Source organism: Euprymna scolopes, chromosome 29 (genome assembly GCF_053919585.1).
Source record: "Euprymna scolopes isolate OS-2025 chromosome 29, ASM5391958v1, whole genome shotgun sequence".
NCBI classification, from domain to species: Eukaryota; Metazoa; Mollusca; class Cephalopoda; order Sepiida; family Sepiolidae; genus Euprymna; species Euprymna scolopes.
Window position 1 is genome coordinate 69,972,862 of NC_136510.1, and position 27,540 is coordinate 70,000,401.

The window sequence follows — 27,540 nt, forward strand, 5'->3', positions numbered from 1 at the left end:
TATATCTGTTAACATGAAAGGTTGTTTTTAGGACTTCTGTGGAGAGGTATGAAGAGAGCCAGAGATCCTTAGCTGATTAAGGCTGACAACTTAGAATGGGGGTCAAGGGTAAGGGTCGCCACCAAGCATTGTTCGACCTGGAATGACTAATCACTCCTAATTTGATAAGTAAAAATCTCAGTGCAAATGAGGGTTAAAATTCGGTAGAGATAAGCTCTAAGAGGAAGAAAGAAAGGGTGTTTGTAACCACTCTCTGAAGGAGAGGTGGGGAAAAGGGGTTGGATTTAGAAAAAGGAATTCTAAAAAGAGTAGAGTCGTAGCCAGCAAACTGAATGGCTGGGCTGATCAAGCACTCCAGATTTGGGAGCCCTCGGGGCCTGATGCTATGATGTTAACTAGCCTGTGTTAATGGGAAATCTGTGACTTTACTGGTCTGGTCTTTCATCGTTTCACTGCTATAGTCAGTCACCTCAATTTAGACAGTAGCTGTTATGAAGTAATTAAATTAATAAATAGTTGTTATTGTTATAAACCGGAGTTCTGTTTGTTTGTGGTGAGGACTCTTCATTTCGCAGCAAGCCGCAAGGACCAGCGGAGTGATTGATGTACCCGGAGACTACCTACACAGGGTAGGAGATGATTCGATCGAGAAGCAAAGCGCTCCACCATGAAAACACAGGGGGTGAAAATGATCAACAGACCAACTTGTGATGGGACAATGTACGATCGTAAGAACACCTGTCATATTGGGTGGAATCCGACGAGGTTAAGGACACTCGGTGTGGTTGGTGCAGTATCGGTCTCGTTATACAAGCAGAGACTTCATACTTTACTTCCTTTCATATGCACAAGCTCACATCTTGTACATATTTTTTTTATTTTATGGAATGTAAACTGTTTCTACCATATCTCATTTTAACCTTAAGCCAAAGCTTGGAGAATTAAGTCTGATCCTAAAAAGAAATTAACTCAATCCCATGAAATCTCCCCAGATGCATCATTCACATCACTATTCCAGCTACAGTAAGGATAGCAAAAGACACCAGGTACTACACTTTGATCCTAGCCAAAAGGTTGTATACCACGTTCGTTTTTTAATATTTCAAACTTTGTGTTATAGTGGAATGAAAGCGAGAGGTTGAGAAATACTAAGTCATGATTGGCTGAGCAGATCATGTGATAGGTTAGAGAAAAAGTATTTTCAAATAATGAATTATTTGGAAGAATGAAAGTTACGATGCCCTAAATGTTTGAGGGAATAACAAGCAATACCAAAAAACAAGTAAAGAATGTGTAAATAATAAAATCCCTGCAGGAAAATGATTATGTGAGAAGGTCGAAGTTGGGGTGACAGAGTTCAAATCTGCAACTCCTGTCATTTCTAGGGCATTTTTAAGCTCTCTGCCTTAAGTCAAATAACAAAGTAGTTATCTTTCAATCAAGTTGTATCCCTTCCTTCACCACTGTCTATGGCATACTCTAATTAACATGGGTTTATCAACTGTAACCAGTTCAAAAACAAAATGATTATATAATATTCAACAACTCACTGTACAAAGAATGAATTCAAGTACTGTAAAAATATCTAAAAAAAAATGTACAATACAAATTCAAGTAAGTTTCATCAGACTAAAATTGTCAGATAATCTCTCTCTCTCTGCACACCACCACTATTTATATAAAGTTAAGTATGCTTGTGTTATGTTGATTAATCGGTCTATTATTCTCGTCTTGGGTGTTATTAGCACAACGTTTCGGTCGCTGCAACCTGCGACCTTCTTTGGATGTTGAGAACATGCTTCTTTTCCTACTAAGGAAAAAGAGGGTGGCTCTGTATTACAAGAATTCGAACCGTTTGTTTGAGGGTGGGTCCATCGATCATAAAAAAGGTTCAATCATCAGGGGCCACTAAGATTAAAATCATTAATTTCATAATGATTGGTTACTTAGTTTAGGAGTGAATTTTGTACATACAAATATATACACATACCTGACTTTATATAAATAGAGGTGTGTGTGTGTGTGTGTGTGATTGATTGAAAGTTAAAAGTTTTTCTATGGCTCAATGTACTAATAACACCCTAGATAAGAATAATAGTCCGATTAATCAAAATAACACAAGCATTCACATCTCATCTCAAAAATCAGAACTGCAAAGTTAAGTATTTTTATAAATTTGTATGTACAGGATTCACTCCTAAACTAATTAACCAGACATTATGAATTATGGAACACAGCTACTAATGTGTGCTAAACTTAGTTTAATTCAGTTTTATAAAAAGATGGAAAAGTGGAGTGAGGCTTCGTGGAGATGGAGATATCTTTGATTTATATGAAATTTTGACAATAAGTATTACACATTGATTAATTCCACAAATTTCAGTTTCTTTTGAATATTTTAACACAATTGTTCATTTGAAAATTAAAAAATTCTAGTTTTGCATTAAATTTGATCCATAATCATTGGACGTCAATTAAGCAAAATTCCCTGAATTTCAGTTTCTTCTTAAATCCATTAAAGTTTAAGACTTCATGTTTTTTAGGCATTTTCTAGAATCAAAATCATGTAATGGACTTTCATCAAAATTGGAATACGATTATAAGATTTAGTAACATTATATCTTGACTTTAATTCTCTCTCTCTCTCTCTCTCTATATATATATATATATATATATATGCACAAACATACACACACACATTTCTATTTATATAAAGTCAGGTATGTGTATATGTTTATATATTTGTATGTACAAAATTCACTCCTAAACAAAGAACCAATCATTATGAATTTTGGAACATAGATACTAGACATAAAGAATTATAATGTAAGTTATATTTACATTCATTTAGTTTTAGCAAAAAATAAACATGGGATAGAAGCTCTTCCGATTTTTGTTAAATTTAAACATTAAATATTAGAGATCAATTAATGAATATGAAGAACGTATGATAATTATATCCCATGATATGATCTTGTAAAATGCTGGCATCCTAAATTTAAACATGATCAAAAATCTGTGGAAATAGTTCCCAGACCTGATCGCCCCACCATTGATGAAGCATCTGCCAGTCAAATGGAAGCTGCAATTTTGGAAGATTGATGCATAGCTATTCGCTAAACAGCCCAATAGGTCAAAATTAGTGCAAGGTCTATGGAACTATTGTGCATGACCATTTACATATGCACAAGGTGTCTGCCAGATAGATTCTCAGAGTATTGGCACCTTTCCAGAAGCAAGAATGCGTTGAATGCTCAAGGACGAATTTGGAGATGTGCCACGAAAATGAGTCAAAGTTTTTAAAAGACTAATTACATTGGATGAAACTTGGGTCTACCACTACAATACAGAGACCAAAGCCAAGTCAATGCATTAGAAAAACTTGAATTTACCACTTCCAAAAAAGGCAAGGGTGTAGCCCTATGCTGGTGAAGTCATCCTTACAGTTTCTGGGACCAGGACTGAGTACTGATGACAGATTTCCTGGCGAAGGATATTACAATTATAGGAGCCTTTTATGTTTCAGTTTTGAGAAAATTAAGAGAAGCTATGAAAATCAAAAGGTGGGGCAAGATCAGCAAAGATATCCTTCTCCTGCAACACAATGCCCCGGTCCACAATGCACATGTCGCCAGATCAGAAGCACAGGTGTGTGATCATGGAATCCTCCTTTATCCCCTTACTCTCCAGATCTTGCACTCTCTAACTTTTATCTCTTCCCAACCATGAAGTTGTTTTTGAAATGAAAGTGTTTCCCAGATGATGTAGCTTTGATTTCCAAAGTCACGTCATGATTGGAGAATCACGCTGGGGTGTTTCCACAACTGCATTAAATGATGGGAGAAATGCATAACTCTGGATGGTTTCTATGTAAAAAAAAACTAATAACCGTGCCAAGTTCCGTTGCTCTACTGCTATGAGAAATGGGTTAGAGGAATTACTTATTGAACGTCCTTGTATTTCCTAAATTTAAACATCTTAAACAAGTATTTGAAAGTGCTTTTATGGAACATACTATGAACATAAGCTCCCATTTAAAACTTCAAAAATTTCAGATTTACATGAAAGTTGATCCATAATCATTAGACAGCAATTAAGTTTAGAATCAAAATCATGTAACGAAATTTGATGAACAGTGGAATTATGAAAAAAGATAATACAATAATAGATTAAATTAGGATTTGATTTTTTTTATTCATTTAAAAAATGTCTAACATCATTTTGTATGTTTCCTTAGCCTTTTGTCAAAGTGAAATATCTCAGTGACAGTTATTTTACTAAATGAAAATTTTAAATTCTCAAACTTGTATTCAAACGTATAACACCGTTCAGAAATGCATTAAAATAATTTTGAAGAATGAATAAACTGTGGTTGGTTTTGTTTAACAGCAAAATCATTTTGGGGTTATTTAATGCCGCATCCAGGAATTTTGGAAAAAGGTTTTATTCTTCAAGTTATTCATATCTTCAAATATTTATTCATGATGCTTGATTTGATTGTTTTATGGAAGAAAATTGTTCATTATGCTTTTGACTTTGCAGAACATGATTGAGTTTTACTAAAGGAAAGGAAAAAAACAACAACATCAATGTTTAGTGCATTTTTTTAAATTACATTTTCACCTCAATCAAGGCACATTGCCACTTTGTTGTAGGAGACTACTATCCGGGACATAAGCTACAGGGGTACTATGTAGGGAGTTGGGCAGTAAGATGTCTGTTCACATTACACTTAAACTTCTGCATGTTAGTACAGTTGGGGAAGCAGGGACCCGGAAGGGAGTTCCAAAGTCTAGCAGTTCTGGGGAAGAAACTACTGGAATAGAAACTTCTCTTACATCTAGGAATCTCTACTGTGTAGGGGTATAATTTAGCTGCTTGTCGGGTTTGTCAGGGGTATTTATTTTGATGGGGTACAAGTGCTTGCAGTTCGTCGGAGCATTCACCATTAAAATACTTGTAAAACAGGCAGAGGGATGCAACATTTTGTAGAGGCTGAAGCTTAGATGACAGATCAGGACCTATCAGGTTGGTGACCCTCTTTTGAACCTTGTCTAGGAGCAGGAGACTAGTAGTCACAGTAGCCATTGTCAAGAAGCCAATATTTTCAGACAACTTCATTCGGTAGCACCAGATTTCTTAACGGGTATTACTGTGCCGAGTCACAGTGGATCTGGGGGAATGGTAACTAATGGTTAACTCTACATTCTCCACTGCACATGAATGAGACTTTACCTCTGGATGTCTTTTAAGATCATACCCATGGCCTGAATAAACTGTGAAAGTTCAATAAAATGTTAAGATTACGTAAAGTTATCAATATTTATGATTATTATTGTAAAGCTCTTTCAAAAAAGATAATGAGCATTTTGTATGTGGAATGTCTCTACTCTGATGCTCTTGGGTTTGAAATCCATATCTTTTGACAAGTTGATTTCTATGTTATTACTTCTGAAAATTGTTATCCTGAATAAGCACAATTTTAAGTGACACCAGCTCTTGCAAATCAATACGTCTGGCAGTTAAAGAAAAGAAAAAAACGTTTTGATGCACCAAACAATTCTTTGCGCGATTCAATAACAAATTCCATAAGTTTCTGAATTTTTGAGAAAAGGATTGATTATCCATATTATTTGGACTCTTCAGACTATTGTTCTCATCTTGAGTGCCATTTTCACAAGGTCCACAAGGACCCGTGGCATAGTGAAAAAGCTACTTGGTAAAATTCAGTTGTAAGTTACGCTCTTCTGGAGGTTGAAGTTTTAATCCTCAGTGCAGGCAACACTCAAAATAGAATTGTGAATTACTTACAGCTATGGTTGATGCAACCAGAGCATGCTAGCCCTGTAGATTAAATAAAGGGTTCCATTCAAAATCCTGTGATGATTTCCGAGTTAGACCAAAAGATTTCAGAGTTAGACAAAATGCACCTGAAGAAGGTCGGAGGTTATATCAACCGAAACCTTATGAAAATAATACTCAAGATGAGACCATTACTTCGAAGAATCTAAATAATATGAACGAATTCAAGCAAATAATATTTTATTTATTAAAGATTTCAAACTGGCAGAGAATTACCAACATCAACTTAAGAAAGAGTCCATCAGGCATATGTATGTGATGATGTAGAGAAGTGAAATCTGGCCAGTGAAGCTTGAGGACATATGTTATATACGGAGAAATTATATGAGAATTATATGATGGAAATGCAATGGCTTAGATCGAGTGACTTCAGAGAAAAAGTGAAACATGCATGGTCCCCTGTGAGTGTACAATGAATGAGGTATAAAAAAAATGACTAAGTTCAGCATTTGCCCACCCTCCCATTTAGTCCCAAAAGTCGCCAGGGGATATGAAATCCTGGTGAAAATGAACAAACGATGCAGTTTTAGGCCTTAATATATGTAAATTTAAGTTCTGCACCATGCAAAAAAAGAAATGACCAAGTCTATCATTTGCCCATCCCCTCCCATTTAACCCCAAAAGACCCCAAGGCCTTAACATATTTAAATTTGAGTTCAACACTATGCAAAACTGCTAAATAGACACACAGAGAAAATTTTGGACAAATATGGTAAAATAGTCCCAAAAATGGAGTGTTTTTATTAGCCCTAAAAGAACTCCTGGAGCACACCCAAGAGTTATCGCGAAGTATAGACAAACAGAATTATATAAAAATCAGTTAGTTACAACTTTTCAGAAAGTTTTATAAAAATCCAAGGCATCAATTCTTTTTAATAAGCACAAGTGTCAATTTTAGCCATTTTAACCCAAAAGGCACCCCTAGGGGGCAACCAGAGTTTTCCCGGAAAATTCGTTCTGTTACTTTTTTTACTCACAAGGCGTAGTTATTGACTAAAGTGTGAACGGACGAATGGACAAGGGTGAATTTACAGGTCCACCCTCCTTTTGTTGGGGGACCAATAAAATTTGGACAAGATTGGGAGCTACGTGCAGAGCAGGAGACTTTGTTGATTATGGTCATATAAAAAATAGAGGCAAATTATTGGGTTAGTTGATGTAGAATAGTGGAAATAGTAAGGTCAGTTGACAAAGGAAGATCAAGGAAAATGTAGAAGGAAGAGATAAAAAATGGACTTGAGAGAAAGAGGGATGAATAAAGACCTGGCCAGAGATAGGTTGGTTTAGAAGTCAATTTCTAAAATCTGACCAACATATGCCGGCATGTAAAACAGACGTTAAATTGAATATTATTATTATTATTAGATGAAGCAAACATTTATTCCATGTTGGGGATTATTTTCTAGACCACCTGATTTGTCTATTGTAATATCAGCCAAGGTTCGCCTTGATATCATTCAGATAACAGAGGTTTATTTGAATCATGAGACCCTTCCTTATTGAAATGAGGTATAGCTCAACTTGTTCCTAAGAGATAGTATTATCCTCTCCTTTGAGGGGTGGGGGGCGATTACTATCGATCGCCTCATATGCCCCTATTGGAGAATACTGATGCGTCTGATTTTGACTACTTTTATACCTGGCTAGAGTGCCCCCTCTTGGGGGATAGTCCTCCCCACTCACGTTCTGGCAGATCTTGTTAATCCCACCTGCGACTTGTTCAGTCAATATTATATCATACATGTTTATCATACATTAGTGCATACATCTGTGCTCATAATAGATTGTGAAGGTAAATGCAGTTACACGCAGAGGACAGGGTGGAGCCTCAAGCAACTAAATTAAGAGGGTGGGATATTCAATTAGAATTGAAAATAAGATAATGATTTTGAAATTTCAGTGGTGAGAAATAAATTTGTAGAGACTCGCCACACTCGAAAGGCAACAGGTAGTTTAACATGGTAGACCCTTCTCTTCCAGAGAAATTAGGGCTTTGACATACATGAACAATGTAAAGCAGCCATTAAAAGCAAAAAAAACAACAATTTTAAATAACAGACATGACTGTTCATTCCTGCATTTCCTCAAGTCAAATCATTTTTGTTCATTCAGGTGGATTTTTTTTTTTTTTTTTTTTTTTACATACTCATGCCCTTGAATAGATCTAACTAAAGCAGGTAGGAATACGTTGTAATCGTTTGTTTGTTTTTATTTTAGGTGGGGTGGGGGTGATATTTAATGAAATATTTACATACAATATGCTAAAAGGTGACGCCACTAACTTATTTTACTTTTGCCTTCTGAAAATTCCCATTGGGCCTTTCTCATATTGCTCAGTACTAGGACTCGAGTCTTTAGGTTATACAATTAGGAAGTTGGCCCAGCCAGCACATCACTAGAACTTTGAACGTTACTGGGTAAATGGATAGATATTTTAAAAGCACAAGAGAGTTACTGTCTTTTCTTTTTTTTTTCAATTTAATGAAAATTATCGAGATTCCAGTAAAAAAAAAAAAAAAAAAAAAATTTCAAAAAAGACAAAAAAAAAAAAGTTTCACCATTTCAAATGGTGCTACTGAATGAAATTATATTTCTGCCGTTTAATTAAAAACCTTGGTGCCATGGTGATTGACTAGACAAACAGTCGTTTTACATTATTCTCTTACTCTACATCATATCTCCCATAATCTAATACATTCAATGTGCAAATAAGCAAGCAAGTTTAGAAGAATGCTAGTGTTGTATGGATTAATAATAAAAAAAAAAAACGTAAATAATGTCATGATTGTAAATTTGTTGATTTGCTATAGGGAAAAATAGCGCTTTAAAAATTATAAATGAAAAAAAAAAATGGCTTTATAAGAGGGCCCTTAAAAATTGTCCCAAACTTTCAAGTTTGGAAGTATTGCTTCTAGGAAATGTTAAGTTTCTATGTGAATCGTTATGATCATTGCTCTATGCACGGTTCATAATGGATTACTTAGGTAGTGATAATGTTACAATAGTTAAACAATGTTTTAAAAATATTTTTAGATACAAACTCTGACTGTTGATCACCTACGTACATTCCACTGAGTATCAAAAAAAAAAAAAAAAATTTTTAAAAAACGCAAAAGATTATCATAATGGAATCAAGGAGGGCAGCAAGAGAAGAGAACAAAGAAAACGATATAAAAAAAGAACAAAGAAAAACGAAAGTAAAAAGGAAAAATGAATAAAGGCAAAGAGAAATTGGAAAAGAAAAAAGAAAGACAAAAGATCAAAGGAAAAAGAGAATGAGAAAAAAACAAAAAAGAAAAGGAGGGAACGAATAAGGAAAAGTGAAAGAAAAATGAAAAGAAAAAGAGAACGTTAAAAATAAAATTTTTAAAAAATGATATAAACATATTTTAATAATATATCGAGATATGTTTCTGACATGTAATACTTCTCACACAAACAATTTTTATTTTATTATATACAAATTTCTCAGTTCGTCTTACGATTTTTCTGTGTAATGTCTACATTGTAGATTTGGATCTTGAACAGAAGAATAAAATAAATTAGTCATGTGTTTTATTATGTGTTTTATTAGCATGAGTTTTAAACATAAGAAAGATCGGTGGGTAGTTGACTAGGTGTTATGTTTTACATGTTTGCCATTGTTAGGTCCTTTTATGCTGAAAGCACATCTATGTTTTTATATACAAGTTTGTTAATTTTTTCAAGCGTATATTTCATAAACAAAATCTGTAAACGATATGTTCTATTTATAGATGCGACCTTGACGCAGTATGTTAACACTGTAATTCAATATAACAAACAGAAAAATAATCACGGGTTGAATAAAAAGATTTGATTCATCACGTCAAATGATGAGAAACAAATCCAGTAAAAAAATGTCCAAATATCATTAATAAATATTTCCCATCAACTAGCCACATCCACATAAAATCTCTATCCCTATCTCTTCTTTACTATTATATAAAAGGAACTTTGTGTGCCTGTGAGTTCGTTCCCTATGGACTCGAAAACGGTTGCGTCGATTTTTATGAAATTTCATACAAAGGTACTTTATGAGTCTGGCGGTGTTCTTAGATAGGTTTTGTCTCAGAATGTCTTCAATAGATATCAATAATGAAAATAATTTGATGAAAGAAATAACAGGCGATTTTGACCAAATCACGACACAAGCCAAAAGGCCCAAGATAAAATCAACAGTAAGTTCTTTGATAAGACAGGGGCGCGTTCGAAATGAATGTTTCTGTTTAGAGCACAATTGAACTATGATACTTGACTTTGCATTTTAAACTTTAATGCAAGCCATTATATATAAATTAATTTTATAATATTAACAGCAGATTCTCTACAATGCAATGTCGAATCCAATGTATTGTGAACTTAGTCACTGCGAGAGGCATGTGAAGTTTTCTCTACGTGCATTGCGATGGGTCCTCATTTTGAGCAAGAAATCAATCGATTTCATAAAAAACAAATGGGCTATTTCATCGATTTCGATGACAATAAAAATATGGGAGTGTGAAACATTCGTTGATCATCATTCAGTCCCGGGCAACGTCGGGTGACTCTTCTAGTCTTTGATAAAAAGAAATCTACACTTAGTTATAGTCGTATTGAAAAATTAGACATGATTATCAAGGCAGATAATAAAATCCCAAATGAAAACATCAAAAAGATACAAATTTGAAATTGTAGAAAAATCTTCGAACGTGTGAAGTTATCTTATGAATTCTCACTATCAGACCTTGATAGCATTGGATCTGTTGAATCGATGTTTGTTCCAACTTGACGAGTGAAGTACGTCAGTGTAGATTGCAAAATATAAAGTTTTTTGCCGATGTGAAGAAGATGCATTTTAAACGATTGTAATTATTATTATTAAACATATCACCATGATTAATTTGTAACTTTTTCTTTCAGATTTTTTTGGCATCATTTTTTTTTTTTTTTTCGTGCTGCAATTTTGACACGAAAACGACTTTCTTTAGTCCACAGAAAAGAGAGTCATCTTCCATCATGATAAGGCTTATTTTTAAACAATCTCACTCCTGATGCAATTCTCTACCTATATAAAAGCTAGGCTCAGCCAACGATGGAGTACTGCTGCCACATCTGGGCAAGAGCTGCTAGAATCAGCTTATCCTGTCTTGACGGAGTTTAAACTAGACTTTGTAGCTTAGTGGGGGGTGCCCTTCTCTCTTCCCTGCAACCTCTTCCCACAGAAGAGACGTAGCGAGCATTTCCCTGCTTTATCGTTATTTTCATGGCAGGTTCTCATCTGAACTTCAATCTATGGTCCCCCATCACCAGACTTTCACGAAAAACACTCGTCTAGCCCAAACCACTATCAACAATTTCCCACACTCTTTATCTGTGCCTACACCTAAACATAGATTCCACGAACAGGGCTTCTTTCTTAGAACTGCACGCCTGTGGAATTCTATTCCATTTGCCTGCTTTCCAGCTGACTACAATCTGTCTTCAAGTCCAACGTGAACAAGTTCTTGTTGAACCATTCCCCTAAGTAATCCAAGTTATAAAATTCCCACTAATGTTTACTACGCTAAAATCACAATGACTAATGTATATGAATTAATCCTTATCCTCGAGTGACCTCTGGGCCTTGATAAGTGGTGATCCCATGTAAGAAAAAAAACAAAAAAAAACTACTGGCCAAAGAATTTGGTTGGGAAAATCTTGCCCGATCCTGCATATTCTCCTGCTTATCACTTGTTTTGCAGATTACAAAACTATTCAGATGACCTTAGGTTAGAGTCATATTTCACATGAAAGCTCATTGAAGATGGAATCAAGTTATAGAGAGAAAAAAACCATTGTTGTTGTGAATAAAGATTTTCCAAAACACAGTTTTTCATGAAATTTTAAATCAACAAAATATTTTGTACCGACCTATTAAATACATAGATGTCTATGTAGCCAATGCTGCTGCAAAGGAGGTGGGCTCTCTCTATCAGGCTAGTAAATTTCTCACACAAGCCAGCATGCATCGAGTATTGTTGCCACGTTTGATTCACAATGAAATTCTACTTTTTGGCAATTATGTAACTTGAAAAATTTAACAGAAAAAAGAAAAAATATGTTTTAAAATTTAGAATGTGGGATATATATTAGACCATCCCAAAAGTTTATTAATTTTTTAAATTTTATTTATTTATTTATTTTTGCTACTGTTAGTTTATGGGAAACCCAAACATTAAGTTTAGAAACATAATGGAGTTTATGCAATTAATTTTTCACATTCGATTTTGAAATCTTGAGAATGTCTGCGATTTATCTGGTTGTCAAACAGCGAGTTTGAACGGCTTTCACTTAGTCACTGTTGATCATCTTTATCCGGCTAGAGCAATAAGCACGAAAAAATTTTCTTCTCGGAATCAAGCAAACCATTCCTGTCACACCCATTCTGTAGCAGTATACACATGGCATATCCTGTAACTTTTTTCTTTGCTGAATAAAAAAAAAAAACAAACAATCAGATGTCGTTAGTACTCTGCTTGATTTTTTTATTTTAAGGCCTGAAATATGTGCAAAAATGTAAGAACTTCTCTGATCTGAGGCATAATACACACTGACATGAACATACTCGCTACACCAAATCCAGGATTTGAAGAATAGAAATATAAAACGATCTTTAGTAGATCGGAAAGATGACATTCAAAAAACGAACATTTTGGGCAACTCTTCGCATTTTACCCTAATTTTACCCGGGGATGAAACATAGAATATTCTATGTACCATAATTGCCATATATATTTTCATAACTCACTACTTAACACTGAATACTGAAAATAGTTATATAAAGTGTTATATCCTCTGACAACAATATGTGGATATATATGCATGTGTGTCTGTGGGTGTGTGTATATATATATATATATATATATATATATATATACGATGATTGCAACGTCTTGTCAGACGAATGCCACTCCCTCAGACACTTAAAAGTCCATGAGCCCAAAAATGACTTTCATCACCACAGGACCATTTTAATAGACAAATGCCTGAGGGAGTATGTATACACAGATGATGTTACAGAGTCTTAGCTTTGTACGGCAGCTAAGTCTCTCTCTTGGTTCAAAATGTTGAGGTCCAGCAACAAGCAAGAGCAAGATAGCGAGCAACAAGTTAAACTGCAGACCAGCTTAATGCGGGTACTGGTCTCCCACTAAAGTTTTTTAGATCAGAGATTTGCTTCTCCTAGAAAGGTTGCCTTCACCACAGCTTATGGGAGCCCTCTCCACCCCAACACACACATACATACACACAAACACACACGGTGCTAGTTGGCCGTTGACCCCGAAAAAGGGTTCATTCGCCCTATGGAAGGCCTTGTTTTTAATCCTTCAGGGAGATTAGCCACCCTCCTCACCAAACAAGTCTGGTGGGGGAACCAGTTTAGTCGCCAGTGACCCGACCATGATGCAGGTAGTATTGGGTTACATGGTACCAGTAGCATATGACATGACCTGACACACACACACACATATATATATATATATATATATATATATATATATATATATACACACACACATACATACATTTCTATGTTGGAAAATTTTCAGGTTTTTATGTAGTCTCAAAGGGATACACTTGCATCTAGTTAATCGAAGCAAAATAAAACAACTGAATTGCAAAATAGTTTGAATAATATTAATAACCAAGAATCATTTTATTATTAGTTTTTGATTTTATTGACTTCTATTTCCATCCTAATCCACCTTTTATATCTTTAGAATGTTTATTTTACAACCACACAAGCATGGAAATCCGAAACGAAAGAACTGCCGCCAAAGTGTATTCTAGCACAAAGCTGCAAACGCTTTGAAATTCTCTAATTTCTTTAAAACCAACACAAAGTCAAGTATCTGCAGAATGTCTTCTTGGTTCCTCCTCTTCTCTTTTCTCTCTCCCAACAATCGAACACAGCATATAATAACAAAACTCTAAAGCACGTCTGACAGCACTGACTTCTGCCAACAGTCTCGCCCTCCTCTTAACAACACAGGCTTTTTATATCGCAAAATCGTTCACCTCTATTTGCATATTCTTCTAACTCACGTGATCACTACTCTATAAATAAGAGTCTTGACCATTTCTTTTCTTTCTTTTTATTTATTTTTGGTGACCGACCCGCACGTGGTCTATCCAGGTAAGTCACGCATTTCTCCACACTCCCCCCTGATCTCATGATCACAAACAGGACATGCGGGCAATCGTCGTTGGCGGGTACTCCTTCGAAGAAGCACTTCCTCATTGCTGTTTTCTTCATTACCACCATCATTACTACCAGTCTGTTCCATTATCCCGTCTCGTGGTTCCATAGGCGGTGTCTCACAATCAGGGCAGGGGGGCAGTATCCGTCTTTGTCGGGTACTTCTCCGAAGAATCGGAGGCGTCATCTCCTCGGTATGCTCCATCATCCCTTCTCGCTGGGTTTCGCAATCACGGGGGGTGGGCAGTATTCGTCTCTGTCGAGTATTTCGATGAGGCATTACTTCCTTGTGTCCATCGCTCTCCTCACTATTGTCATCAGTATGTCCCATCATTCCCTCATCTGGTTCTGTTGGTGGTGTTTCTATGCTCACCTGAAGGGGCAGTAAGTGATCAGGATCATCTCTGAACGGTGTGTGATCCTCCTCATCGTCCTCAGAATCAGAAGAGGTATAACAAGGGCGGATATCTTTTACGTGACGTGGTATGCCACCAATCAACATGGTCTGAGGACTTATGATTTCATCTATTTTTCCCCGGAAAAATTTCGTAGTGCACCCAGCATTTGGGGGTTTTATCCAAACAAGGTCTCCCACCTGATATGGTGTATTGACAACACTCACCACTGATGGTATGGCATCAACTCCTTTCACACGCTGTTCATATTGGTAAATCCCATTGGCTGGTGCAGTTGCTGGTGTTGCATTGTCCTTGGGTGTTATATTATACCAGTACACAGCTTCTGGAATAGAGCACTGCGTCCTGGCTGCAATTCTTTTGATGGTGCGGTGACACCGTTCTGCTATACCATTACCCTCGGGATAATATGCACACCGATAATGCATTTTAATCCCCCATTCGTGCACGAATTTCTGAAATTCTTGACATCGAAATGTGGCGGCATTATCAGTCAGAATTTCAATCGGGGCACCACGTTCAAAAAAGACGGCTCTCAACTGTTGTATAATGCTGGCTGCATCCTGTCGTGTCAACAGGCGCCATATTGTGAAACGCGTCGGGCCACAATCCGTCATGGTCAAAAAATGTTTGCCCCCATAATGTGTTATGTCCATCCCTACTCGCTGCCAGTTGCCCTCCACCTCGAGCTTCCCTTTTTGCCATTGGGATGGTGCCGGATCAATTCTCTGACACTCTTCACACGAACGTATGGCTGCTTTCACTGATGCTTTTGTAGTTGCAGGGCATACTCTTCGGACAAAATATGCAGTCCTCTGAATTCCAGGATGTCCAATCTGCTGGTGTATCATACGGATCTGGTCAGGTGTTAATTGATCCGTTACAGTCGCGCATGTTTGTTGTTGAAGATCGGATCCCTGCCTCATTGCATCGATCCACCTCTTTGGTACTCGAGTCAAGCTATCAGCCAAATTCTGCATCGACGAGACTAACGTAATGTCTACCTGCAAGCTGTATTCGTCAACTAGACGCTTAATTATTGCTAGTCTCCTTCGTACTAGCATTTCACTTGCAGCTCTAGTCTTAACTCGAGCCTTTCCAGTCAAGGTGTCGGTTAACCAATGGTAAACACACAATGAGTCAGTGTGGAGATGCACAACATTAGTCTGCCATTGCAATGCGAGATTAAGACCTTTTAACGTGGCATCAAGTTCTGCCAAATTTATATGTTGGGCATCATTTTTCGGACGAAGCCAGCATGCATCTTCCACAACAACACCTAGTTGCTCCAACACGACACCTGTAGCCAACGAACTTGCGTCAACCCATGCATTTAGTTCGTTTCCAGACACTTGCCACTCACCCCGGGCAGGGTCATTCCTATGCACTCTGGACAACATTTCAGCCATCATTTGTTGGAGAGAATCATCATCCGCAACATCGTCCCATCCTTTTGTTACTGTAGTCACTCGTCTTTTCACCACTCCTGTTGCCGATCGGAGCCATCCACAGACAGGTAGATGTCCTACCAATTTACCACAGATAGAAAACACAGTACGTCTTGTTAATACATTGGGTAACTTTGGAAGTGGGCTCCCTCGTTTCCATCGCAACGTATTGCCCTCCTCCCAGACCTCGAGGCCTAGCACGGGCACTCCATCCTTTAGGCGCTTAGGGTCTTTGCTTATTAACCCAAACGCTTTCAGTTTTATTCGAACTGCATCCGCAGACATTATGTCCTCATTAACATAGATGTCATCTATGTAGGCTGAAGCAGCTTTTGCTGTGGTCTCATCCTGCATCAAAACAGTTTTAATAATGGTTGTCATAATCAAGGGTGCTACGTTTAGGCCAAAACCCAAACGTGTCAAACAATATAGTTTTCCCTTGAGTAGTACTGTCTGAAACGGCCATAATGACTCATGGACACGTATCTGCAGGTAGGCCCTCTTTAGATCCAGAAGTGCTACATTGCTCCCTTTTTGACGCCACTCTCTCAGTTTAGCAGCGCACACATCTGCGTTTCCGGTAAACGCATCAACATGCCGATTCAACTCTCGGTAATCCATTACGGGACGAATTTTTTCTTTGGTAGGTTGTTCAACAGCCATGAGCGGAATTAATCCCTTGGGTGGTCCCAGACGTTCCTGTGGGTATGGTATTAACCAACCGTTGTCAATCCACATCTGAAGTTCTTCTTCATATGCGGCCCTATTCTTGGTAGAAACTGCATACTCTGGAATCGTGTTGCACAGCCGATCTGGTTCCTGGCCCATGGCCCATTTCCACTTTGCAGTCCACACCCTTTCGTTGTCATCAAATGTAGCACAGAAGTCCTTTTCTTCAATCGACATGGCTGCACAGACGTCTTTCCCTTCTCCAAGCCTGATACCTCTAGCTGCTGTGATTGTAACGCCTCCTAGTGCTTGTATTGCATCAATTCCAAGCAACATGTCGTAGCCAAGGGGTTTCTCCTGCATCACCAGAACGTCAACTTTAGCTGTGTCACCCTTCTCAGTGCAGATTGTGATTGTCCCTTCACCACAACATACCCGTGATAAGCCATTGATGGTCATAACGCCAACTGGGTTCCTCCGCCACACCGGACAGCAATGGGCACTAACTATAGACCGGGAACACCCCGTGTCTATAAGTGCTGAACACTGCACATCATCAAGTTTAACGCTAATGACAGGCAATCCTGTGTTTATTGGTTGGCAGGGGGCAAGGGTAGCGATAGTACCTTGCCCCCAACTTCGTTTCCCGAACAGTTGCGAGATATATGCCCAAACTTATTGCAGCGATAGCATTGCACTGGTCTCTTTGATTGTGGATATACACCTCTCCTATCACTCCGGCACTCTTTAGCAAAATGATTGGCCTCCCCACATTTATAGCACACTGGGGTGGCATGCTTATTACTATCTGGAAGAGAGTCCACATTGCCTCCATGTCGAAAACGAGCTGCTGCTGCAATTGGTTCCTGTTCCTTACAGATGTTTCGAGCTCGGGCCAATAACTCATCAGTTGACAATTCATCGATTCTTGATGATGCCCGCAACAGTTTACTGACCTCCTCGGGTAGGCCTACCAAAAAAGCACAGCTTAATATTTTATCGTTGACCCCACCAAACGGTACAGATAATTTTCGCAGGTCGGCTAGGTACACGTCGACTGTTTCCTTGGGTTGAAGTGTCCGGCTCGTGAACTGTTGCCACGCAACAAATGGATCTGTACCAAACGCTGTATACAGGCTCTGCTTGATTTCATCCCAGTCTGGTTCATCCCCGAGTTGTTGGTAGACTGCATAGGCCCCTCCGGTTAGCCTCAAAGGGATAACTGTGGCTGGTTCTTTAATTTTGCACAGTTTACAGATTTTCTCTGCCTTTTCAATCCATTCAACGACAGCCGGTCCAGTGGTAGATCCGTCGAACTCGGGTATTAAGCGAATGTCGAATCTGTCCATTGTTAGTAACCGCACACCAAGCGCCGAAATAGCTTAAAACCAACACAAAGTCAAGTATCTGCAGAATGTCTTCTTGGTTCCTCCTCTTCTCTTTTCTCTCTCCCAACAATCGAACACAGCATATAATAACAAAACTCTAAAGCACGTCTGACAGCACTGACTTCTGCCAACAGTCTCGCCCTCCTCTTAACAACACAGGCTTTTTATATCGCAAAATCGTTCACCTCTATTTGCATATTCTTCTAACTCACGTGATCACTACTCTATAAATAAGAGTCTTGACCATTTCTTTTCTTTCTTTTTATTTATTTTTGGTGACCGACCCGCACGTGGTCTATCCAGGTAAGTCACGCATTTCTCCACATTCTTTATACCTAATTTAACTCCACACCAAGCCTTTCATGTTCAAAATTCCAAGTTTTTTTCTTTTCTCCCCCCCCCGCCCCATTTTAGGTCATCTCTTGTAAGGTCGTTTGCCAATGCTGAGAAAAAGAACACATAAAAATAATAATTGAAAAATATTTCTTTCATTCTACTTTCAATTTATTTATTAATGACGTTCGTCAATATTTTTCTTGGCAGAAATAGTTTAATTTCTAAGCCTTACTTGGAACCTTGTAAATTGTATTTATTTAAAAGTTACTAAGTAAATTTGTGCAAAATTTCATTTTTTTTTAAACAAGTAAAATTAATTTACATTTTGATGTTATCATGATTTGTAGATTTTAGTTTCACTGATAATTTAAAAACAATATTTATCATTAATGCTATGGGAAATTAAATTTTAAAAAAATATTAAAATTTTTCTGATTCTGATACCCAAAAAGTGCAGATTTTTTCGATTCCCGGTTACGATTAATCATCCAAACACTAATATATATAATTATTATTATTAAATATAACAAAATATACATTAAAAATACAAAATCGCTAAAAATACAAATTTCTCTCTCTCTCTCTCTCTCTATATATATATATATATATATATATATATATATATATATAATTCAAAGACTATAAAGTTTATGACAATATTATGTAATCATGTGTCTCAAAGAATTTTCAGAAAAAACTTTTTTTAACACAAAATAACATCGAAAGATGTCCTATTATTTCATTACAGGGTTAGGTGAATAATGAAATTGCTAAATAATGACAACCATAAAAAATACCCATCAACATTCAGAAATATTTTATATTTAAAAAAAATTATAGCAAGTTATAAAAATTGTGTTTCAGAGTTAAATATTTATATTAAAAAATACAAAACAGAGGATTAGCCACTCAAAATATTTCAAAGCTCAATTTGTCATAAGTTCTATTAAATATTAATAAACAATGAATATTTTTTTCTGAAAAAGTAATCGAAACAATAAAACATTATATACTTTCAAATAGCATAGAAATTATATATATGTGTGTGATTATCAATGAACACGTTCTTTTGCTGTTAATACTGCTCATCAGCATAGCTGACTTCAATGAGATTCGAAACTCTGACCACAGAAGCTGCAGTCAGAAGCCTCGATTGAAATAGGTACATTTTACCACACTTACACACACACACACACACACACACACACACACACATTTGAAAATTTTGGGGGAGGGTACAAAACAAAATTTAATTATGGCTAAATACAAACCAATCACCATGATGATTAAAAAAATAAAAAAAATGGAAATAAAGGTTTCCTTCCTCGCTCAACAGAGCTAAATCGAGGAAAATACGATAAAAATATATATATAGTCATGAATAGGTGGGGGAGAAAAAAAACAAAAAAAACCGGAAAATAAGCGGGGAGGGGGATTACACAGAAACTAAATTAAGTCCTAAAAGATTTTCTTTTTGCTTGCAAAGAAAAGGTTTCAAAGATTTAATAAAAAATAGTTTATAGAATTTTTAGATGAAAGGGGGAGTACGACTTGCTCAAGATCCTAAACATGCCAGCACTGAAATTCGTGGCATCTGCATGGTTATATATATATATATATATATATATATATATATATATATATATATATATATATATATATATATATGCATGCACACACAAACATACATACTGGTCTTTATTATTATTTTTTTAATTTTCTTCCTTTGAAGATTGTAATGTTGGGTATGGGGCAGCCAAACCAGCTGCCAACATTGCCCTGCTTTTTATTGAAACTAACAGAGAACTCTTTTTAGTATCCTCGTTGTTCCCTTAATTAGGTAAGACTTCAGAGTGTGGAGGATTTCATGTCAGTGTAGATTAACATACAAACCATTATTTTAAATAAGACAGCCTAGGGATTGAAGAGTAAAGAAATACTGGAAAACCTGTGAACGATTAGAAATGGTATTTTCACTCGTTTAAATCAAGATTTATTTATTTTTTTTTTACTTATATTCAAGATTTTGTAATGTCATGTCATTTAGTTTGATTTTCGGTTTTCCTTTTTAATGGTTTTTCTTTTTTATTTTGTAATTCTACTTCCTTTTAACGCCTACTTATTATTTCCAATAGCTTTTCTGTATGAATAGGTCCATGTTGAAAATTTCACTTTTCTTTTTAACCTTCGTAAACATAGTAGTTCCCCTACCATCTCTTTTTATTTGCTAGTTGATTACAAATAAACGTTGAGGAAAAATACATCTTGCCCTGTTTTCTTCTATAGTGAACTCGTTCATTGACAATTTTATGTGATTAAGTAATAGCGAAAATATTGAGATTGTCTAGAAAATACTATTGGAGCATAGGGTGGACCGGTGTAACTGCAAAAGTTAGAAGTAGATGGAATAAGTTCAGAGAACTTCTGTAATTATTAACCAGCAGAGCGTTACTACTGTTGACAACTGAAAAAATATCGTTTATGCATTACTACATAATAACATTAAAAAATCATTCCAAATGTTGACTCCTTGATTAATTATGTTGGCCAGTTGCATACAAATCCCAAGAGCGATAGGAGCCTTCTATCATGTCTGAAAGTGACATAATGTTCAACAAGTGAGATCGAATTTGCACTGCTGTAGAATTCAAGCTCTCTATCGATCCAAGTTATGACAACAGGACCATTGCCACCACCTTCAAAATGCAAATCCAGACAGTTCAACATTTGAGGGCACAGCTCAATGCATTGAAGGTGGTGGAGCAGAAACCCAAGTCCAAGGACAAAGACCCGGATCAAGGAGTTCATTGAAAAGGCTCAGGTAATCATTGATGAAATTCCCCAGTGGCCAATTCAGCAGATTTCCAAAGATTTAAGCATCTCACACACAACTGTGAATGAGGAAGAAATGTAGGCCCTACAGGTACCAGACAAGCCAGATCTTGACTGAGAAGACAAAGAACCTTAGGCTAATCAAGTTCGTCAGGTTGCTCAAAAAAATGAAGCATCCCAAAAAGCCAAACATAATCAAAAGTTCTTTTCAGATGGAAATATATATATATAATATATATATATATATATATATAGAGAGAGAGAGAGAGATATATAGATATATAGATATATATATAATATATATATTCAAGCAAATATTATTAAATACAACGGAGACATTTTGTCTTATAATTCTTTTTTTTTTAATTTTTCAATTTTTCGTATTGTCTAAAATGATATCTTCCACAAAAAAAGCATTGCTAATTGAAATAAAAAACATTAAACAAGTACTCATCAATAATCATTTCCCCAATTACATTGTTGATGAACAAATAAAAAAAATGCTACAATCTTCTGATAACCAGAATAATAATGTTAGCCAACACCGCAATGCAAACCCCATTAATATATTTTACCAAAATCAAATGACGCCTAATTTCAGAATCGAAGAAAATGCAATAAAAAATATTATACGAAGATACTTGACGCCTGTTGACAGTAATTTTAAAATTAAATTTATTATCTATTATAGGAAATTTCGAACACAAAACCTTGTGGTTAAAAACAACTTTTCACCGGCGATAAAAACGTTGGAGCAAACCAATGTAGTGTATAAATTTAAATGCTCTATTGGAGAATGTAACTCCAAAAATAATACATACATTGGGCATACAACAACAACGTTGTCCCGGCGAATAACTATGCACCTTAACGACACAAGCGCGATTTACAAACATTTAAAAAAAGAACATAGCTGTCCCCCCTCCAATGTTAGAAAGGTCCTCGTTGACAACACAAAAATTATACAACGGGAAAATAATGTAAAAAAATTAAAGATTCTTGAAGCGTCGTACATTAGAACTCTTCAACCTAATAAAAATGACATTGCATTTCAAAAAAGCAGTAACGTTCTGAAATGTCTTGCGTAGTCCGTGTTGGACGGACTTCGTACATGGTGTCTACGAACTTGCTGGTTTTAACACTCGAATTTTTAATCGACTTTTATTCTTAATCGACTTTTATTTTAACTCATCACTGACTATATATATTTTAGTTTTCATTTTTAATCCTCATTTTCGCAATCCTGTATTTTTAACACCTGATGATGATTCGTGGACGAATCGAAAGCGCTCGTAACAGCAACATGTATGGATCCTTTATTAATATTTTTGATTTTGAAACAAAAAAGACAATACGAAAAATTAAAAAAAAGAATTATAAGACAAAATGTCTCCGTTGTATTTAATAATATTTGCTTGAATGAAAAAATGCTGCCTAAATATACCAATATATATATATATATATATATATATATATATATATATAAACATCTTTATAAAGTTAGGTCTACTTATGTTTATATATATATATATCCACGATTCACTCCTAGACTAATCAATCAATCATTATGAGTTTTGAAATACAGCCGCTAAGCATATGGAGTCTAAATGTGTGCTATATTTAGTTTAATCTACTATTATGTAAAGAGTGTAAAATTCAGATAGCTTTATGTTTGTGAAACTTTAACAATAGGTATCAGATATCAATTAATAAATATTCCCTAAATTTCGGTTTCTGTGCAGCATTTCACAAGAGGTTTTCAGGAAATAATATGAGAACACCGCTTCCCATTTGAAAGTTTAAATAATTGACATTTACAATATTTGAAAGCTGAAGTCTTACATTTTAGACATTTTCTAGAATAAAAACAACAAACTTTGATCAAAATTGTAGCAAAGATTCTAGACATAAAGTTTAGTATCATTATATCTTGATTTAAATTCTCATAAGGGAATATAAGAGTGCTGCAAAACTGTTCTGTTTAGGGTATTCATTTTACCTGTCCTGAAACATAACTGTAGATCTACTAAGCAATTATTATTAAGAGTACAATTCATTCACTACTGTTCGTTGTGGAGGTCTTTTTCTTTCTCTTTTCTTTTTCTGAGGTTAAGAATTTCCGCCACTTTACAAGTCTGCAAAATAGATAAGGTGCCATAGTCTTCCTGGGAAACAGACGAGGCGGAAATTGCCTTAATTGCTAACCCTTATCCACCCTGGGATGAACAAAGCTGGCAATTAATAGATACTAAAATGGCTAAATATAGCATTACCAAGTCTTGAGAGGTTAATTCTAACTTGAAAACGTGAAGGATTTTTATTAGGAATGAAGGGGCTTTGGAGGGAGGTTGAAAAAAAGGAAAACGTTCCCTTATAAAAAGGTTGATCTTTTTGAATGGTACCTTTGGATATTCGAGAAAAACAAAAAACTGCATCTCTACGCACAGATTTTTTCGGCTACTAAAAACTGAAGAGATACAAAAGTCAAGATAAATTTCACAACTAGGTGGTGGTTGGGGAAGGGGATGAGGGTACGGCACGCATTCACCAATTTCCCAAACTAGGGGAGCAGGGCGTTCACTTATAATCATTTAAAACAGTAGAATCTTATTTTTTCTTCTGTGAAGGGGAGGGAGTGATTTAGCGAAGGGTGTTAATCTGTATTTCCGTACTGCAAGTGTCTGCTGATGTTTTAAAAGAGCCCAGAAAATATTCATTGATGAAACAAAAGTCTTCTACCGCATCTATGAATCGTTTGAAGTATGACAAAATTAACAATTTTAGAAGATTTGTTTGCTGAATTTTTACGATTCAATGAAACACGTGTAAAACACAACATATCAGCAATAAAACACTATGAATGTTAAATGAATACACCCGTGGCTTTGGAATGTTCACTATCGATATATAATTTTATTCTTTACCTTCCTTTAAAAAAATAATAAAGGGGATTTTCAGAGTTGTTTCAGACACACTTCTGGACAATTTCGAACATACATGTGCGAATATGTTCGATACACTTAAAAATGATATTTCATTGCAAGATAAATAATGGAATTACAGATGCTCCCGAGCAACGCTGGCTAGGGTCAGTTAGTTATAAATGAAGTGAGATTTCCCTTTTTTAATTGATCGGTATAGTTTCATAAACGAAAGCTGCATAAAAAAAGATTGTGCACGTCTTAATGTTTCGTGTTCTGATCCAAAAATGTTATTTCTGATCAACTGTTTTTGTTCTGATGAGGGTCAGGATAAATAAATTTCCATTTCCTTGTTTTATTTCTTTTGTTCTGACTGAGTTGATTGCTGCTGTAATGGTGGTGTAATAGCTTGGACAAATTCTTTGAATGATATTTCGTTGGCAATTTCAATTTTTGGGCCTCTGTTTGTGCAGCTCAAAGAAATTCAAAGAAACATTGTGTTATGTGATGTGTGAAATTCAAAGAAACATTGTATTATGCAAGTACCTTAGTACATGCATAATACTTAGTAGTCTTAGAGAGAGAGAGAGAGAAAGAGAGAATGGTTGGAAACGAAAAAGAAAAGGGTGAAGAGAGATAGAGTGAAATTAAAAGGGAAGAGAGTGACCAAGATTTGTATTAATAAATCGCTTAACCCAATATTTCTTGGAATTTCCATTCTTCTTTCGCTTTATGCAATTCAATTATCATCCAACTTCAAAACAACTAAAGAGAAAAATTTGGAAAAAAAAAGTAATTTGGATCAAAAAGTTTAACTTCACTTGTCAGAACAAATACTAGATTTTTTATATTTTGTTTACAAAAGTTAATGATTAAGAATGTTGAAGTACAGTTACTTGGGTCCAGGGTTCAAATCATTCAACGGGCAGTACAGTTACATAAGCTACACTGATGAGTGTTAGTGACTATGAAACATGTCTATATAGATAGTAAATAGTTATTTATAAAAAATAATTATAGATAGATGAAAATTCATGTTTATGCCACTCTTATAAAAATACCCCCCCCCCCCATTCTGCTAGCATGTAACATTTGTATGCAGGTACGTCTGCATACGTGTAAATGTATAATTAACCAGTATCTAAAAACAAGTCGGCTTTTATTGATTTATTCTAGCGCACCTCCCCCGCCTCACCAACATGGGGGATGGTATCTACATTAGAAACATGTGTCCAGATGATACAAAATTTATAACATACATAAACATGAAAGCCTCCTGAAGATTTGCGTGTAATAAAATGACAGGTGTAATTCAACCGCCAAGAAAATGCTTATATTATCCACACCATTCCAGGTAGCCGGAAGAAGTTTTGAGAGAAAGAGAGAGAAAAAACTAAAGGAGAAAGCGAAAGACAAAGTTTGAAAGAGAGACAGACAGAGAGCCCAAGGGTGTGTGTGAGAAAGAAAGAAAGAGAGAGAGAGAGAGAGAGAGATTGAGAGAGAGAAAGAGAGGGAATGGTTGGAAACGAAAAAGAAAAGGGTAAAGAGAGATAGAATGAAATTAAAAAGGGAAGAGAGTGACTAAGATTAAACAATATAGACACAAAGAGAGCTAGACCGAGGGTGAAAGAGAGAGAGGGAGAGCAAGGATGAAAGAGAGGGAGGGAGAGCAAGGATGAAAGAGAGGGAGGGAAAGCAAGGAGGAAAGAGAGAGGGAGAGCAAGGAGGAAAGGGAGAGAGAGAGAGGGAAAGCAAGGAGGAGAGAGAGAGAGAGAGAGAGAGAGAGAGAGAGAGAGAGAGAAACGAAGGGTAAACAAGAAAGAAAAGGAGACCAAGGATGAAAAATAGATGAAGGTAAATTAAGGATGAAAATTAGAGAGCAGAGGACCAAGGAGAAGAGAAAGAGAGAGAGAAAGGGCGAGAGAGAAAGGGCGAGAGAGAAAGAGGGAGAGGAAGAGGGACTAAGAATGTAAGAGAAAGAAAGGGAGACCAAAGGTGAAAGGGAAATAGAGGGAAACCAAGGGTGAAAGGGAGACAAAGTGAAACCAAGAATGAGATATATATATAGAGAAAGATTCAGGGTGAAACAGAAAGAAAATGTGAGACTATAGATAAAAGAGAGAAACAGAGACTAAATGCTAAAGAACAAGAGAGGCTGAGACTAAATGCTAAGAGAGTGAGATTAAAAGCTAAAGAAAGGAAGGGAGGATGAGACTGTGAGTGAAAAAGAGAAAGTGAGACTAAGGATAAAATAAAGCCTAACGGTAAAAACCTGAAAGAGAAAGAAAAGGTGGGAGACGAGAAAAGTTGTTACCTCTATAATGAAGGTTATATCTGATCTTTTCCCAGACGTACTATAATCCACTGCCTCACTCGACCATTCTTGAAGAAACACACTCTTGTTGTCGGTATCCTCCAACACTTTTGGAGTCAGGGGATCACCCTGGATAATAACACGCCTGCAACAAAATAAAAAAAATGCATTAACGTATGAAGTGGCTGTTGAGCAATATTCTATTTTGTACAATCCAATTTGTTTTGAGAAACTTCAAAGTCCCTTCTTTTGTGACACACTTTCAGAGGCTGATATCAAGACCGTCTTAAAAGACAAGATGGCCGGTGGGCAAAAATAATTTAATCTGCTGACGTCATCACGGATAGTCCTTACCGGTGACACCGGTAGTCACCGGTAAGCACTCGTAACGTCTTGAAGTCAGTGTAATATTTCTTTTTTTATTAAAATACCTTCACGGTGCATCGTTCCAAATTGCTGAGGAAATTATCATAAAGGACCAAAAAGTGACAGTATTTTCATTTCCGAAAGATAAAGAATTATAATGCAGTAAAAAAAAAAGATTTTACACCATCTCCATTCAGCAAAGTAAGTTTTACCGTGCTCCCCCCCCCTGTATTTAACACGATGTAACTATAATTTAATTCAATATTATCATCCTAAATTTTTTACCATTCAAAAAAAAAAAAACTTCAAATAAATTGCTAATATTAAAAAAAAGATTTTTTACAGCATACAAAACTAATGAAAATGCGAGACAACATCGACAACACGTTCTTTTGAAGAGACGATTTTTTTAAGCTGTTGACACACGTGTTTTAAAAATCTAGCAAAAATTAATTTTCCTGAAATTTTTCAATATTTAAAAATAAATTATGCCGGCTGATAAAATTTTTAAACTTTTTTTTAAAGCTAGAAAGATAAAATTTAAAAATACTTATTTATATATATATATATATATATATATATATATATATATATATATATATATATATATATATATATATATATATATGAAACTAAAAAAAAAAAAAAAAAAAAACTCGCGTTCACTCGTGGTCTTTTCATTTCATTTCATTAACGTAATTGGGTTTGTATTACTGTACACAGATTCGAAAAAGTTGTCAAAAAACAAA

The 27,540-nt window shown here is 35.8% G+C and overlaps 1 protein-coding gene across 2 annotated transcripts in view; it reads right to left on the reverse strand.

The window, feature by feature from the left end:
* The window catches only part of LOC145252698 (CB1 cannabinoid receptor-interacting protein 1-like), a 207,740-nt gene that overhangs the window by 40,996 nt on the left and 139,204 nt on the right, over positions 1 to 27,540 (reverse strand). The window contains exons 2-3 of one of the 2 annotated variants that reach the window (XM_080112520.1): positions 26,426 to 26,570; positions 12,041 to 12,330 (exon numbers count right to left, since the gene is read on the reverse strand). In XM_080112520.1, coding sequence (XP_079968646.1) covers positions 12,193 to 12,330; positions 26,426 to 26,570 — 283 coding nt within the window. In that variant the 3' untranslated portion in view covers positions 12,041 to 12,192. Of the gene's footprint in view, positions 1 to 12,040; positions 12,331 to 26,425; positions 26,571 to 27,540 lie in introns of those variants that run through there. The other variant, XM_080112519.1, reaches the window with a different exon arrangement.